The sequence below is a fragment of the Lepidochelys olivacea genome, assembly GCF_965140295.1.
Source record: "Lepidochelys olivacea isolate rLepOli2 genome assembly, chromosome: 3".
NCBI lineage: Eukaryota > Metazoa > Chordata > Testudines > Cheloniidae > Lepidochelys > Lepidochelys olivacea.
Window position 1 is genome coordinate 69,932,137 of NC_140413.1, and position 17,186 is coordinate 69,949,322.

The 17,186-nt window shown below is 43.5% G+C and overlaps 2 protein-coding genes across 3 annotated transcripts in view; one reads left to right on the forward strand and one right to left on the reverse strand.

Annotated features, from left to right (window-relative positions):
- The window catches only part of MDN1 (midasin AAA ATPase 1), a 163,204-nt gene extending 158,756 nt beyond the window's left edge, over window positions 1–4,448 (reverse strand). Inside the window, exon 1 of the mRNA XM_084622359.1 lies at window positions 4,230–4,448. Coding sequence (XP_084478485.1) covers window positions 4,230–4,328 — 99 coding nt within the window. The 5' untranslated portion in view covers window positions 4,329–4,448. The remainder of the gene's footprint in view (window positions 1–4,229) is intronic.
- A 244-nt stretch (window positions 4,449–4,692) lies between these two features.
- The window catches only part of CASP8AP2 (caspase 8 associated protein 2), a 29,289-nt gene continuing 16,795 nt past the window's right edge, over window positions 4,693–17,186 (forward strand). Inside the window, exons 1-6 of one of the 2 annotated variants that reach the window (XM_084624307.1) lie at window positions 4,693–4,897; window positions 7,476–7,551; window positions 9,655–9,729; window positions 10,821–10,921; window positions 12,151–12,225; window positions 13,271–13,386. In XM_084624307.1, coding sequence (XP_084480433.1) covers window positions 7,503–7,551; window positions 9,655–9,729; window positions 10,821–10,921; window positions 12,151–12,225; window positions 13,271–13,386 — 416 coding nt within the window. In that variant the 5' untranslated portion in view covers window positions 4,693–4,897; window positions 7,476–7,502. Of the gene's footprint in view, window positions 4,898–5,763; window positions 5,866–7,475; window positions 7,552–9,654; window positions 9,730–10,820; window positions 10,922–12,150; window positions 12,226–13,270; window positions 13,387–17,186 lie in introns of those variants that run through there. The other variant, XM_084624306.1, reaches the window with a different exon arrangement.

Below are 17,186 nucleotides of genomic sequence, written 5' to 3' on the forward strand. Positions count from 1 at the left end.
CAATTCTGTGGGGGAAAACGGGGAATTCTGCAAAATTCTGCATTGTGCAGTGGCACAGAATTCCCCCAGGAGTACCAAATAGATTTTGGACAAGTCCCTTTGACAATTATTTATGAAACACTAAAGAGACGAGGAGAAGGGAGCCAAACAAAAGTACTGAAGTTGCAGAACAATACAAGCAGAATGTATCCTGTATATAAAGCCATAAAGATATTATATATTTAGCAAATTAAAATGATGAACAGAAAGGATGGCTGGAGATGATTGCTGTTGAGTGACCCCAGCCTAATATATAAGGTACTAAGTTCTCGGAAGCTGAAGGTCCAAAGCCTGGCAATACCACAACAGCCTTTCATCTCGCCAAAAGAATTAACTACTATCCACCAAGGTTCTACCACTGGCCCCTATTCTACAATCCATCTTTCTATCAGTTTCCAGCAAGCAAGAGTAATAAAATTGAAGCTCACCTTCTCCTAAAGCTACAGGAAAGGGGAAGGACATTCTCTCTCTCATACTATTTCTCATACATTCTCCCTCCTGGCTCCAGTCAGAGAGAGATGGACTGCTCTGCCTCTTCTTGCTACTCTACCCTTCCCCGCTTCCATTTCTCAGGTCTTTCTCCCTCATGAATAACTTCAATACCTGACTCCGCTGCTTCTTGCCTGTCAGATTCAGCTCCCAAATGTATCATTCTGACAGTCTTGTCAATTTCCTACAACATATAACTTGGCAGCTGAAGTTTCTGACTTCATTAAGAGGAAATATCTGGACTGGTTTGATGAGAATGACTCTCAACTATGTCAGCTCTTGAACTCGCTGCATGCTTTTGCTCCAAGCCTACAAAGCAGATAAAGTTCAGCTGCTAGGAGGGCTGCATATCATTGAGCAAATCAGATGGTTCAGACCAGACTTCAGCAAATGATAAAGCAGTGGCAGAAAACAAAGTGGCAAAATTACAACCAATAGCAGACCGCAAACACACCAAAAGCTTTTTTCCTGGTCTCCATGCTGGGTATGCTCCCAGGTGAAACGGGATAACCCTTGTATGCACTCTGGATGGCAATCAACTTTTAATTAACAAAAAATAAATGCTTGATGGATGGAACATTTCAGTTCACTTCTCAACTACCCTTCAGACATCCCTGAGGAAGCAATGAATGCCCTTCCGCAACACCCTTTAGAAGAAGGGCCTGCACCAGCCCCTACCTCATACAAGACTACAGTCAAGCAGATGTCACAAGAGAAATCACCTGGACTAGATGCCATTCCAGCAGAACTGTACAAGCAGGCTGGCTACCATATTGCAAGGCACCTTACAAGGCTCTTCCAAATTATATGGGAGCAAGAGTCAGTGTCACGGGATTTCGAGGATGTCAATATTGTTCACCTTTATCAATTTGCCCTATCACCTTTAAGGTGATCATCTCTCAGCATTTCCCTACCTTCGGCTCCTGGGTTATACTGAATAGACCTAACAACTATTTTTGGAAACTATTTTCCTTGAGTCTCAGTGGGGATTTCGGTCTGAATGGGGCACTACACACATGATCTTTGCAGCCCCTCAGCTCCAGGAAAAATTCCAGGAACAAAACTGTGGCTTTCATATGGTGTTAATCAACTTAGCCAAGGTTTTTGATTCTGTAAATCATGAGGGACTCCGGAAACTTCTGTTCATCTTTGGATGCTGTGCAAAGTTTATTTCTGTCATCTGGTCCTTCCATAATGGGATAATGGTCAGAGTGATGGAAAATGGAAAGATAGCAGACCACTGTCACTAATGGCCCCAAACAAGGCTCTGTGCTTGCTCCCATACTCTTTTCCATCCTTTTTTTGGCTATGCTTATGCATGCACTTCATAACACTGACAGAGGAATATTTATTCAGTTCTGCACCGATGGAAATTGTTTAATCTGCAACACTTCTGTGCTCATACAAAAGTGGCAGCTTTACTTATTATTTACTTTTTACTTTTATTTGCTGATGACTGTGCACTAGTTACAGGTTTCCGAGTAGCAGCCGTGTTGGTCTGTATTCGCAAAAAGAAAAGGAGTACTTGTGGCACCTTAGAAACTCAAATAAATTTGTTAGTCTCTAAGGTGCCACAAGTACTCCTTTTCTTTGTGCACTAGTTGTTCACTAGATTAATGACATTCAATTTATAAACTGATCACTTCGTTCATGCAGTTAATTGCTTTAGTTTCACAATTAGTCTAAAAAAAACCCTGAAATACTGTATGAACCGGTGCAGGGAGATGTGCATGTCTACCCATTTATTAAGATCAACACCACTCCTCTCAACGCTCCTCTTGATACCTGGAGAGCATGCTGTCTAAGGCGAACTCTGCATTTGGGAAGTTGCCACACCACCTACAGAATGATAAGGGCACCAAAATAAGCGATAATCAAAATATCTAACGACACTTCTGTATGGTTGTGAGACATGAACAACACATTGCCTCATTCCAGGAAACTCGATCAGTCCCATTTGCCTTCAGTCTGTTTGCAGGGTCAAATAGTTGATCAAGATTCCTAATATCAAAATCCTTAATTGCTGACAGACGTCCGGCACTCAAAACATGCTCATAATGGCTCAGCTGCATTGGTCTGGGCACCTTGTTTGTACGGCTGACTCAAGAACACTCAAGGCCATATTTTGTGGTCAGTTACAACAAGGCAGTCACTCTCATGGTTGTTGGTACAAATGGTATAAAGATACACTGAAGTCAAATCTGAAAACATGTGAGGTCGAGCCCAGTAACTGGGAAGAAACAGCCCATGACAGAGCAAGGTGGTGGCAGGTTTGTCATGTTACCATTAACTATTTTGAAGCAAAGTGCATCAACACCTTATGTGAAAAAAATAAACAGCGCAAAGCAAGGAGACAACAGCCTACAGTAGTCACGGACAATTACTCAGTTCCATGTGCAATGATGTTTGCAGTTCTCACATCCATCTGATCTCCCACATACATGTTCGCTTATAGAGTTGGCTAAATCCTTGCACATCAGTTTCACTTTGCTCCTACTAGTGCTTGAGAAAACTGTAACCACCAATGAATAGCACTGTCTAAAAATAAATAAGACTGCAAATTACTGCTTCACAGTAGGAAGGTTTTTCCTAACTTTAGCAGAGAGAAATTCATTTTGAAATGAAAGTTTACATCTGAAAAAGTTTGATGGTTTAGGCTCCCTCACTCTCGGACATCAGGAACACTCAAATGGGAAAGTGTATTTTGAGCCCTATGTATACAGATATGCCGTTTAAGTGCTTTGAAACGTCAGTCACGAAAGATGCTATAATACAAAATTTTTGCACTTTTATCTCCTCTTCCAACACCTTCCAACTGAAGACTGCCAAATGCTTCACAGACATAAATGAATTAGATCTCAACATCAACACAACATAGATAAGTAGCCCTACTTTTTAACTAAAGAAACTACAGCACATAGAAGTCAGAGATCTTCTCCAGATCACATAGCAAGTGGTAAAGCTAAGAACAGAACTCATTACTTTACTAGGCCATATTCCCTCTAATATTTACAAAGAAGAGTGAGAGAAAAATACATCCTGAAGTGTAGGGAACTGAAGCAGAGAAACTGAGGCCCAGAGCATGAAAGGTATCTCAATGCCTAGCTCCCTCTAGCTCTCACTGTAGGGCAGATTCATCTCCACAGCCCTGGAAGACAGTGGAGGTTAAAACCAAGGAGGAACAGTTTGCTATCGATGGGGATAGAGTACAGAGATGTTAGAAGGGGAGCTCCCGTGGCTCCAACTACAGAGACCAGAAGAAGAAAAGATCTAACTACGCAGAACAGTAGAAGAGGTGTTTTGTCCTTTCCCCATTAGGGAAACACCTGGGTGAGAAGACAGGGCTGGACAAGCATTGCAGGGTGAGAGCCAGCAGGAAACAAAGACGGAGGGGCGATGGGGGTGCATGGTGTTCCCTGCACAGGGTGCAGCTGTCCTTTGCTCTCCGTAGCAGACGCTGCCCGAAGGGAGATGGAGGGCGGGAGGGGTCGTGTCTTTGGGGAGGGCAGCTCTGGCGAAGCAGACGAGGGCTGAGGGTGTTTCAGAAGAAGGGGGTGCCCTTGTTCTCCTCCCCAGCCCCACAGCGATAGCCGGGTGACGCAGCAGGCGGCAGCGGGGGGAGGCGCGGGGTGGGAGGGCTGCCCAGGGAGCTGCCCCGTGCCCCCGGGAGCTGCGCTGGCGCTGCGCGGCCACTAGCTCACCTGCTTGGCCAGGAACCTGCCCAGCTCGCTGCTGCTCTTCTCGTTCCGCTGCGCCACCAGCTGCAGCGCACCGGCTAGGTGGAGCCGCAGGGCCTCCATGTCCCCGCGCCACAGCCCCCGCCGCCGCGAGCTCCGGGGTCTCTCGTGGAGGGGGAGGGCGCGCTTCCCTTCGGAAGCTCCGATACACCGCGACACGTGGGGGGCAAGAAGAGACGCGCAGCTCGCGCTGGACAAGCTTCCGTTTCTGGCAAAACGTCACCAAGCAGCGCCGTTGAGGGAAAGGAAGAAGCCTCGCGACCCCAGCCGCGGGGCCGGTGGAAAACTACGCGTCCCAGCATGCATCACTCCCCCGTGAGCCCGAGCGGCCACTGGGAAGATCGAGCGCTGCCTAGTGGGATCTGTAGTTTTCCAAGGGGCTCCCCGGGAGCAGGTGCAGTTCTACTCACAGCCTCGGGAGCTGGGGCGAGTCTTACCCTGTCCCTTCGCTGTGATCTCGGATGCTACTGCTCGTTCCTGCCCGGGTTCAGCGTTCAGAGTTCGGTCCTGCCGGCTGCCAAGGCTCCTCAGTGCCCACTGAACTACTGATATGACACTGCAGCTACATGGGCAGCGAGGAGACAGCAGGTGTATGAGGCGAACAGGTCGGGCTCGGGGAGAAGGGCGACGAGGTAACTAGAACATGGTCGTGTGTTGATACTGACTAGCGGCGCGGCGCATGCACCGTTGCTGTCTCCTCGCGTGTTGGCGGTGGTCTGTAGACACCTGGGCACACTGGAGCCTGGTGGGGGAATCTGGATGAGAAGCTGGTAGCCTGACAATATTTTCAAGGAGTTTTGACGTTGATACAGTGACAGCAGGATCGGGGCCTCCTGTTTTAGACTCTGATCCTACAAGGGGATCCATTTATACCCACACCGAGTCGATTTGATTTCACTGAATAAGGGTCTCAAGCTGCAAATGCTTCATGACGGAGACCTTGTCCAGCTCATTGTACCCAGCACGCCGCTGGAGGGGGTGGCGGTGGTGAAAAACGAATAATGTCATGTGAGCGCTGCAAACAGTGCCACTAACACAGGCAAAGGCAGTTCGCGGCGCTGTTTCGCTCCCCCTTGGCCGCCCCGAGTATTGCCCACGGGCGGAGCACGAGGATTGTGCAGCTGTATTTTTAGCTGCGGCGTGAAAATAGAGACTTAAAAATGAACCTCCTCGTTTGCCCATTGCCCCAGGACGCGAGGCATTACCCCTCCCTCCCGGCAGGTACATCTGCTCCGGGCGGGCGGGGCGCTGGGGCAGGCGCCCCGGAAGCAGAGTACAGCGCTAGGGTCTGGGAGCGGAGCTCTGGGCGCAGGGGAAAGGGGGTGGAGCTCGAGTGGAGGGGGTGAGGCCAGGCTCTTGGGGGCGGGGCCGCCTCAGACGGTTCACTTTCGCGCCAACTGTTTTTGCCTAGAGGCGGGAACTAGTGACGTCAATAAGGTTACGTGCTGTGCGTCCCTGTTGAGTGGCTGGCCGTTGCCCGAATCCCGCCCCTCCTCCCCTTGGCCCGGCCTGCGGGACCTGCGGCGGCGGCGACAACGGCGGCCCTGGGGGGATCCCGGGTTTCTGGGAAGCTGCCGCGGCGCGGGAGAGACGCCAACCGGTTGGTGAAGGGGGCGGGACAGGGGGCGCCAGGCGGATACTCGCAGCCAGGGGGAGGGGTTGGAAGAGAGAGACCCAATCTCCGCCCCCCGCCCGGCATAGCCCCCTCGGGACTGGCACAGCCTCCCCCCTACAGCTACCAGCCTGGCATAGCCCCCCCACCAGCCCTAGCCTGGAACAACCCCGCCATCCCCCCCCCCCGCTGCTGCCACGGCCACTCCCTGCCTGGCTCAGCCCCCACCATCACCTTCCCCACCCAGCCTGGCACAGCGACACCTCCCTAGCTGCTGCCACCCCACCCAGTATGAGCTGCCCCGACTGGCATGGCCCCCTGCCCAGCTGTTGCCCATCCCCAGCCTGACATGCCCTCTCCCGGCTGGCTCCCTTTCCCCCAGCCTGGAATAGCTCCTGTCTGCCCTTGCCCCATTGCCCAGTCATTGTCATCACCACCTTGGCATAGCCCACAGCATCCCTGGCCAGTCATAAACCCAATCCCTGTTCTTCCCTCACCTCCCGGCATGGCATAACCCCTATTTTCCCTATTGCCATCCCTGGCATGGCATAACTTACTAAATGGGAAATGACTACCTAGGAAGGATTGCTGCAGAAAAGGATCTGGGGGTTATAGTGGATCACAAACTATGAGCTAACAGTACAATACTGTTGCAAAAAAAAGCAGACACTATTCTGGGATGTATTAGCAGTAGTGGTGTAAGCAAGAAGAAGTAATTCTGCCACTCTGTTCAACACTGACAAGTCCTTAACTGGAGTATTGTGTCCAGTTCTGAGCACCACACTTCAGGAGAGATGTGGACAAACTGGAGAAAGTCTAGAGGAGAGCAACACCTCCACCCACTGAGACTCTTGATGCTGCCCTTTGTGTATGCCCTGGTAAAGATTTCATAGCATAGTTACTTGTGCTGGTATCCAGATATCTTAGTCTCCCTGCCCCCCCGCCCATTGTATTATTCTATGTTCACCAGGCTGCCACCCTCACTTCAGCGGTGGTCGCATGTCAATGGTGGTGGGAAGGATTAAATGATAGTTTCCAGTTGGTGTACAATGTCTTGGGCTAAGTGCTATTGGATCCATTGGCAGGAAAAATGTCACGTAAATGTGCAGTGTCATACAGGTTGCTGCTTTGGTTTTTAACTGTAACAGGAATTTACTTTTTAAGTGTAGGCAGGAGTGGAATTGGATTATTTTCATTAATTGGTTTAGGAATACACTTGGTAGACCTATTATCTTTATGCAGTGTAAACTGAACTGGCTGCCTAGGAAAGCTTTTTCCTAAGAAGATTATTTAGCAATACTAAATAAAATAGAGGTTAATATAATTTTGTCTTGCTTAAGAACACTTGTAATTCTGCATGAAGTTGTCCTTCATTTATATGATAAAGGCTTGTTTATTTTGCCAGACTACAGAGCTATATTCTGTAACCTGGCATCAAAAATCCACCTCGATCTACTTCGCTTGTTGTTAGATCTCATTAAAGAATGAGTGCCACATTCAAACCTGTTGTGAGTGATACTTAAAGATGCTTTTAGTTCATGATATAGTTTTCAAATATTGGTTAATCTAACTGTTCTGCTTTTTTATTGTACACGCAGATGGGGAAGCTGTAGGGAGTTAATATAATGGAAACAGATGATGATGGACTGACATTGTGTGATATCCCTTATGGTGGTAAGACCTTTATTAAATAGGTTGTTAATTTTTTACTTTGCAAGATGAAGACAAATCCTCCACACCATATGTATAGTAATACTATGATGAGTGAAAATAATAGAATGTGTCTTTAAAAATCATTTAAATCTAATTAGTACTGCAAGTACTAAAATGCTATAATCATGTGGTTAATGCATGGTGTCAGTACAGGCCAGAGTTAAGGTTGTGTGGGTATCTTAACATGTGTAGATTTTAAGTGTAACCTTAACTCTGCATTTCCTGGGTTTGTAATGCAAGATTTTGAGATAACTACAACATCCCAGTAGTGTCTTACCTTTAAATTGCTTCCCTCAACCTGAACTCCATTTTAAAATAGTTTTTTATGTGGGATTATTATAGGAGGTGTACTAGTTTGTGTCTGCTGTATATTCATGAGTACATTTACTTTCACAAGCAATCAAGATACTGTAAATATTATTTTCCCAACCAAGAGAAAATCAAAACAAGGCAAACAAGACCAGATATCAAATTTCAGGTGCACTATGCATACCAATATCTACAGTAGTAATAACTGTTCGTTGCAGAATTGGAGGGGTTCGAAGAACGCCAGTGAGAATGAGTAGAGGCATAAGAAGTCTGATATGAAAAGACATTGAAAAGACTGGGATTGTTAACCTGAAAAATAAGACAGACAAAAGATGTTCAGAATTTCCCAAGTTTGCAAGAAATCTCAGTATTCAAAATTTCTTGTGAAATGGGGGATTTGGAAAAAAATTTCTTTTGGAACACTGAAACAGGGTGATTCTAAAATAAAATAGACTCCTTGATATCCAGCAGCAGCTGAGTGAAATAGACATGATTATATCAGTTTCATTCCTGCCCATCATTGAATAGCTGCAGTGAAACTGGTGTGAATTGTGTCAACAGCTGCCAGAGATCCAGGGGGCTGCACTTGTGGGGCAGCCCTGCCATGCAGATTGCCCCGCGGCTGCGATTTTAGGACTTCCAAACTCCCAGGCCAGCTGGCTGACTCCCACAGCCTGTGGAGCTAGCTGCTTCAAGAGTCTGGCTCAGGCCAGGGAGCCAACTGGCCAAGGAGTCTGGTTCAGTGGCCAGGAGCCTGACAGCTCCAGATTCATATGGGGCTTTCAAAATCTCTGCTGCAGTGCTAGGAGCTTAAACACTGAGAACCAAGTCTGCCAGGCTCCCAGCTGCATGGCAGGGAACCTGAAAGCCCTGACAGCTGTGGCTCCCAGTGATTCCTGACTCCTAGCTCAAGCCAGAGTTTTCAGGGCTTCTAGGCTCCTTGCTGCAGAATCAGGGCTTCCAGGCTCCCTGCTCTGCTGCAGGAAGCCTGGAAGCCCTGCAGTCCCTGGCCCAAGGCAGTCCACATGGTGGGGCTCCCCCAAAGCCTGCCAAGTGAGTTGGTAGGGACCCCGGGCTTGCTTTCATGGGAAATTTCAGTCTTGATGAACCAGCTTTTTCCAATGAGCTCTAGTTATATTATTAAAGTATCAGTAAACTTTAATCATATGAATAAGCTATTTGAATTGAAACACAGATTACATAAACAGATTGCTATATTAAATTTCTTATCAATGTACTATGAGGAGATTTTTAAAATAGCAGTAGTTTTCCATCATTTGGTGTTATGATGCTTTTATCTAATTTCCAGAGTGGTCCAAGCTTTGGCTGTGAAGTGCCATTGGACTAGGGTTTCAAATTTCAATATGGATGACTTACTGCTTACAAATTTATTTATGTGTAGATCTTCTGTCTAAGACTTTGGGAACCAAGGGTCTGTCTTTTCCTCATTGACACTAAAGACTTTTTTTTTCATAGGAGTGGAAACTTACCTTAGTGTCATTGGCCAAAATGTCCCTATTTCCCACCAGTGTGTAGCCTTTGCCTATTTTTTGTTATCCCAGAGGTAGCTGAATTCCATTAGCAGTACATATGCTTAGTTATAAAGTAGTTGGTGATGATAGGTGCTATACAAATGTAAAACGTTGTTCGTTAATACATTAGTGTTAATTGTAGTTCTGTGAAATGCACACTCGCATAGAAAGAGTAAAGCTTAAAAGTTTAAAAATTTTGCTTTTGATCTTGCTTTATTTGCAGCTTCCTCTTTTAGGGATGATGATGAGAGCTCAGTGGATATTTATGATGGTTTGGACAGCACTTCAGTTGTTTCAGGTGTGTTGACAATAAACTGCTGCATTGTCTTATTCAGTTTGATCTACTATGTGAGGATTCTTGATGCTACACACAAATAAAGTGTCACCTGCCTGACTGGGTGAATTATGTTAATAATATCTATTTGTATTATGGTAGCATCTAAGAATTTCAGTCAAGGATTGGGGCCCCATTGTGGTAGGCACTGTGTAGCCAAATAACATCCCTGTCACAGAGATTTTGAAGTCTAGGTGCCTGAATAGGAGGTGACTGATGAACAAAACATACAGATAGGATGAGGGAGAGTGTTTGACGTCTGTGGTCTATGCTTTTGCATTACAGTGGAGCTAAAGCATGTGAGTCAAGATGTGAAAGGGGACATAAAACAACAAAGAGGAAAGTTTGCCAGTTATATTCGAAGTGCCCTTCATTTTGGAACATTCTTGGTAACTGGGTTGAGTGTGAGACTGCCCCTTCTCTTTCTGACTGACCTGCCTGCTACCTGTAACTCACAGGAGTCACAGGCTGGGCTTTCTTGGTAGCTGGTCTCTGCCCCAGGAATCTTCTCCTACTCGAAATGTTTCTGAGACTGAACCCAGCCAGATGCAGAATGCATTGCAAGACACACTTTGTTCTGGCTATCCATTAATTACTGACTTTTAAAATCCTGGAAACTTGGCCTACCATCTAGATTTACCCCTTCTCAGCACTTTTAAATTAAAGGGCTTGCTATGCATTTGCTCTCTGTTTTAATTGAAAACAGTATTAACCAATCATGTAAAATGCATCTCAGTGAGGGTAGCTGTCCTATGAGTCAGTAACAACAATAAAAAAATGTAAACAAAATATTTGCAAGCAGACTTTAAAAGTAAATTTCATTTACGTTTACATTAGACTGCAAATTAGGCCCTTACATTTTCAAATAAAATAAAAGTAGCACAAATATTAAAGTGGGGCAGGGAGAATCTTCTTACTGTTGTGACTTTCTCACTGAAGAATGTGAACTGTCTTGTTTAAAAGGCCTCTCCTCTGACAGAAGTCTGCTCACTGCATAACACAAACTACTTTGATCATATTTTTTTCCTTTTCCTAATGAGTATTTCTTATTTCAGACAATCCTGCTCAAAACTCTACACCCACAAGAAACTGTTTAAACCTATTTGATGAGATCCTGATTGAAGAAGGAACTGCAAAGGAAGCAACTTACAATGATGTGTGTATTAATATGATTACAGCTATGTCACATGCTAGCAGACTGCAAAAATTGTTTTTAAAACAACACTGGTGGTCAAATCATAGAAGAAAAAAAACTTTAATATAACAGAACTATGTACTAAACAATTTTATCTTAATTTCAAAGGTTATGTAAGAGAATTGGGCTTATGTTCTAATTATGGCATTGTCTATTCTCATGTTAATATATGAAGTGTCATGATGAGATTATACCCTTTGACATTTCAGTCCTCCTCCCAGTTATATTATGAAAAAACTCTTGCACTGATTATGGAGAAATGGTCTGTATACTTAAGGGTGTGATTGGGCTTCTCAGAAAACTAATCTTGAAACTGCAAAACTTAAACTACTTTACCTTAAACCTCTGAATTGTAGTTCCTGAATAAAAAGAAAAAAATGTTTTGAAAATTTGGAGGCAGTTGGCTAAACTGTGATATAAGTATGACTGTTTGGAAAATTGCATGTTCATTTTTATAAAAGTTTCCTAACTTCTGTATGATTCAAAAAATATCTTAAATTAGAAACTCTAAAACTTTCTTTATTTTTTTTTACCTCTACAAGAACTTGTTCCTTGACTGTTTTTGGAAAGGTTGGGATTTGGCATTTTTCATTATATTTAGTTTAAAATATGAGTCCTCTGTATTACATAAAGTCCACAGGGTCCCTGATGGGGACTGGTACTTTACAAAACCAGAGAGAGCTATACATGCTCTACCCATATAGCTCTTAAAGGTTGTAAGAAAAGGAATGCATGCAGAGTTGCTGCTTAGCACAGTTTTTGAACTCATCAGAAGTTCCACTTCTGCAGAAGCTTGTTTTGTGACTCCAGATAAGCTCATCTTCATCTCCTAGTGGCTTGGCTCCCTGTACCTCCCTAGCTTACTACTGTTGTACATATATGCACATGTAAGTTTACTCTGCTCATGTGAAAGTCAGTGAGCTTTTTCATACCTTTTTTAACACCCAAACTGGGGAAGTTATTTTATCCACTCACATAAATAAGCTAACATGATTTTTTTTTTTAAATCTGACAGCTTTTTAGACCAGTTAATATTTTAAAATGAGAATGGTGTTGGGAAGAAATGTCATTTTATCAGCTATGTCCTTAACTAAAGAACAGTTTCCAGATACAAATCTTAGAACCGTTAACTTAACCAACTTTTGCAAAATAGTCATCCTCTATAAAGTGAAAACTCCTTTATTTTACAGTTGAAGGCAGAGTATGGAAAATGTCAGCAGCAGATTAAAGAGTTGATGAAGAATTTTAAGGAAATACAGGCACAGGTACTGTGTGCTAAAGGGTATCTTTAAAACTTTTATCAACGAGAATTCAGTTTGCTTTAAATACGCTAATAAGGCATCCAAAGTATATTGCTTTAAGAGATAATACAACTAATTAAACATCATATCTTTCTGGTAGGTATCTACTGCAAGAACTTTCCCAGGAATCTTTAAAGCAAAAGACAGTCACTTGTTGCGCCTCTGTAGGATATATTCAAAATGTCAAAATGAGACAGTGCCTTTAGTAGATTACTAGATAGATAAACTTGTGTTTCTAAAATGACACACAATAATGTAAGCTAGCCTGTTAGGAACCCTAACTCTATACTTCTAAAAAATTAAAAAAAGAGAGAGCGAGCTGGATGGCTGCTTCTGGAAAGATGTTCAGTTCTTTTGTTGATATTGTCTATTTAATGTATAATTTGTCAGGGTCTCCACAGCCCTTCAGAGTAGTTAATCCTGAAGATTAGGGAATTGAAAGCAAAAAATAAAGACCTGATGCTGAACCACCTTCAACTCCCACTGATGGCAGTGAGAGCTGAAAATGCTCAATGCCTCTGAATTTGTTCCTACATAATTGTATTTTGTCATGCTTTACTGAGAACAATCTGATGCCCACTATCAACCCCAGTAGACCCTGCTGTAGACTAATGTTGCCAGGAGAGAATTGTACAGCTTCCAAGCTAAATTGTACACTTGACACAATGACAGTGAGAGCAACAAATAGTAGAAGGCCTGGAGCAAGGAAGGATGTGGATTACATCAGTACAATTCTATGGGCACTCAGTATAAAACATGGTTACATCTTGGTGATATATATTTTTAATATATCAAAAACACAAAGAACATCAGTAAGAATGAAGACTTTTGACTCGTGTAGAGACCATTCATTCACTGCCTTTTACATAACTATTGCCATACATTTTGTAGTCTCTTTTAATAGGAATGTCTGTTTTTCTAATTGCTATCCTATGTGTCTAATAATGTTTTAATGCATGTGTGAGGGTAAATATTTGAAGCTAATTCTCCATGCATTTTTTTTAAATAGAACTCCATTCTACAAAATGAAAATCAGGCACTTAAAAAGAATATTTCAGCACTTATCAAAACTGCTAGAGTGGAAATTAATCGCAAAGATGAGGAAATTAGTAACCTCCACCAAAGGTACAAGTAGACAAGTCTAATTTATTATTTACTTTTTGTTTGAACATAGGTTTATAGCCTTCGATTAAAAACTTTTTATGCATTTTAAGTGGAAATGAACACATGAAAAATCGCTGTTTAGTAAATGGTTGTCTATAGCTAATCTTAGTCCTTTTTTTTTTTTTTTTTTTTCTTTTTTTTTGTCAGAAGTGCTGATCTGAACTCTCTGGGTTCTACCCAGGAATCATTGAGAATTTCTTACGGCCTGACCATATGCTTAACCTTATCTTTGGGACAGGTTTGAACTGGGGACTTTAATCATCCCATTGTATGTGTTTCAATGTAGGCTAGTGGTCTCCAACCTTTTTACACAAAAGATCACTTCTTGAATTCAAGATCAACCCAGGATTTACCCTGCCCCTTCACTGAGGCCCCGCCCCGCTCACTCCATTTCCCCCCTCCCTTGTCGCTCACTCTCCCCCACCTTCACTCATTTTCACCGGGCTGGGGCTGAGGGGTTTGGCATGTGGAGGGGGCTCAAGGGCTGAACCTGGGGTAGGGGATTGTGGTGCAAGCTCTTGGAGGGAGTTTGGGTGCAGGGGTCATATGGTCACACTGCATCTGATCTTATAGAATCCACTGGATGTTTTATGAATTTTACTTTTTATTAAGTGTCATTTGTGGTTTATAGATTCAAAATCCTTTAGGGATTGTCACAAATCAGTATAACATTCTCAACTGTGGGGTGTGCATTGGCTGAGTCTGGGGCAGGGGGTTGGGCTGTAGGAGTGAGGGGTGCAAGCTCTGGGAGGGAGTTTGGTGCAGGAGGGTGCTCCTGGCTGGGGCAGAGTGTTGGGGTGCAGGAAAGAGTGAGGGGTGCAGCCTCTGAGAGGGAGTTTGGTGCAGGAGGGGGCACCGAGCTGGGGCAGGGGGAGTGCGGTGCAGGAGGGGGTGCCAGGTGCAGGCTCTGGCCGGGACGTGCTTACCACAGGCAGCTCCTGGCCCGCAGTGTAGCGTGGCTCAGGCAGGCAGGCTGCCTGGCTGCCTCGGCCCCATGTCACTCCCGGAAGTGTCTCCCTGATGGCATGTCTCTGTGACCCCTGGCGGGAGGGGGGCAGCAGGTCTCCACGCACTGCCCATGCCCACAAGCGCCATCCCTGCAGCTCCCACTGGCTGATTCCCAGTTGGGGAGCCCTGCTGCGCTGCCAGACTTTTAGCGGCCTGGAGATCGCAATCAACTGGCAGAGGCTCCCGGATCGACAGGTTGGTGACCACTGATGTAGACTATCTATCTCATCCATATTTTTGTTCCAGAGCTAGTCTACTCTAAAAGTCTCAGATTGATAAACCCCATAGATTTTTTTTTGGATACTTCTTGCTGGCCTTTCTAGCCAGATGTTGAAGAGCTCTACGTCCACTGTTAGTTATGAGGGGGCTGTCTATATTAGCAACTTGTCATACTCTGGCTGTCCTAGGCCAGGAGTTCAAAGCACTAGTGTGTAGACTAGAAAAGAGTTGACTGTCTGGGTCTTGGACTCTGAGGCTAAGCGTAAGACTGGGACTCCAGAGAGCTGGTTACATTCCCAGCTCTGTCACTTACTACCTCTATGACCTCAGGCAAGTCCCTTAGTTTATTTGTGCCTCAGTTTATCCATCAGTAAAATGGAAATAAAAATTTCCCTACCTTATTAAAGGGTATTGTGAGGATAAAACCATTGTTTGTGAGATAATCAGATGTTGCAGTGTTGGAGGTCATTAGCACCTAAACTGTATGAAGTTCTTTTAGAGATGGTTATCAGAAGTGCTATGACTGAGATCAAAAAATGTTTGTTTGTCTTTATTCGTAGTTGTCATGAGGTATTGTCCACATGAATGTATTTGAATAGTATACAGTCTGATAAATACACATTGCCTTGTTCTATTAGTTCTTTCAATTGATGGCTGAGACATGCTAGCTGTTTTCTTCACAACCTTGAGTTCAGCATTCTAGATCTCAAAACTATTATTTTCTTTCAAAATCTTTATTTTGAAAAACATTTTCAAACTATACTTCTATAAGTCCCCAAAAGATAATGAAGCAATTATTAGCTATTTCAGAGGTGTCCATCATGCACTCGAGGCTACTAGTCAGGTCATAACACACTGTCGTCCCCATCTATCTGTCATCCCATTAGGATATGTTGTAGGAAATGACTGGTCAAGGTCTGATTTAGTCAGTGTTACGGGCATTCTTATGGCAATCCCGACAGACAAATTTTGGGCACATATTTCATGACAGACTTCATCACCATTGTGACTGAAATCTCTTTATAAGGAAAAGATGCCTTGTTTGAGGCTTTGAAAAAGCTACAAAGTGTTATATTCTTAGATACTGTGGTGATGGGTACAGTACAAGAACCTGAATAGAATACAATGTACTGGAACTCAAACAATGAAACCAAGTCTTGGCCCTTATGTCCAAAAACTTATCTATAGCAATGGCAAATTTGTGAAAAAGTAAACATCTCTGGGTCTTAAGAGACAAATCTGTAGAAAAATCGGACCCATGTATTTCAGTTTTGATGATTTAAGTAGACACAGTGCCCTAGTGATAAAGAAGAATTGGCACATTGTGACAATATACAGATTGTTAATCTGTTTAAGCCACTTTACATAGAGGTTGAGTGAGAGGGAAATAAAAGGGTTATTAAAAAAAATACTTCGATACCATCAAGTTCACAACAAATGTAAGTACCCATATGCTTTTAACTGTCAGGATACATGCCTTTCAGGGTCTGTTGCTCTTGATAGAAATACTGTTCTCCTTGTATTGTTGCACTATGATGCCAGAACATAGGTTTTCCAAAATTAGCATAATCAAAACAAGCTCATACACGTATTCAGCAAAGCCCACAGGATTTGATGCAAATACTGGTGAATGGCCCCAGTGTAGATACTTTCTAGCCAGATCAGGCTACTCCCTATTAGTGTGAAAGAGGACCAGGATTAAAAAATCTTGGTGGACGCAGTCACAGTGAACACTTAACAACAGTAGCAAGCTGAACTGGTAAAGGTGAGCTGTTCTGTCTGATCAGATCTAGATTTCAAACCTAATTAACATAATACCTAAATAATACTAAGGATTAGAATTTTTACTTACTTTAAAATGAGTTATTACATAATCTCCAATGTGACTTAGTCTCAGCCTAATAAGGACCAGTAGGTTTTTTAGTGTGTATTAAATTAAGGGCAAAATTAAACATTAGCACTAAATGAAAATCAGGCATACGAAAAAAGGCTTGTTTTGAACACTCTCTCATTTTTATTCCAAGTACAGGGAAATGGCTTTAGGCAATCACAGCAGCAACAAAATTTTATTGACTGGAAAGCATAAGACCAAAAATAGGGACAACCACGTTTTTTCATCCATAGGCAAATTCCATTTTTTGGCTGCTAAGTGGTCAGCAAATAATGTTTCTCTACTTGGGACTGACATGAGATTTTTTTTTTTTTTTTTGCCCTGTAGTTCCTTACATGTTTGTTCTTAGTTTTGAAGGTATACTTGGATTCAGTTTAGAAGTTGTAGGTATCAGAGCTATCTCATCCGTGACTCTGAAAACACCTACAAGTATGACTTCTATATGTTATCACTATGCTCTTACTTCGTTTTCTGGATTATGGACTGGCATTCATTTAGAATTAGTCATGAGAGTGTAAGAAACATGGCGTTGTTTTTAACCAGGCCCTTTATGTGGAGTGCCATATGCTGGACCTGGCACAAAAGTGAGTCTTTTCTGTTCTAGCTATGTAGTTTTTGCATGCCCCTCACTATTTGCATAGGC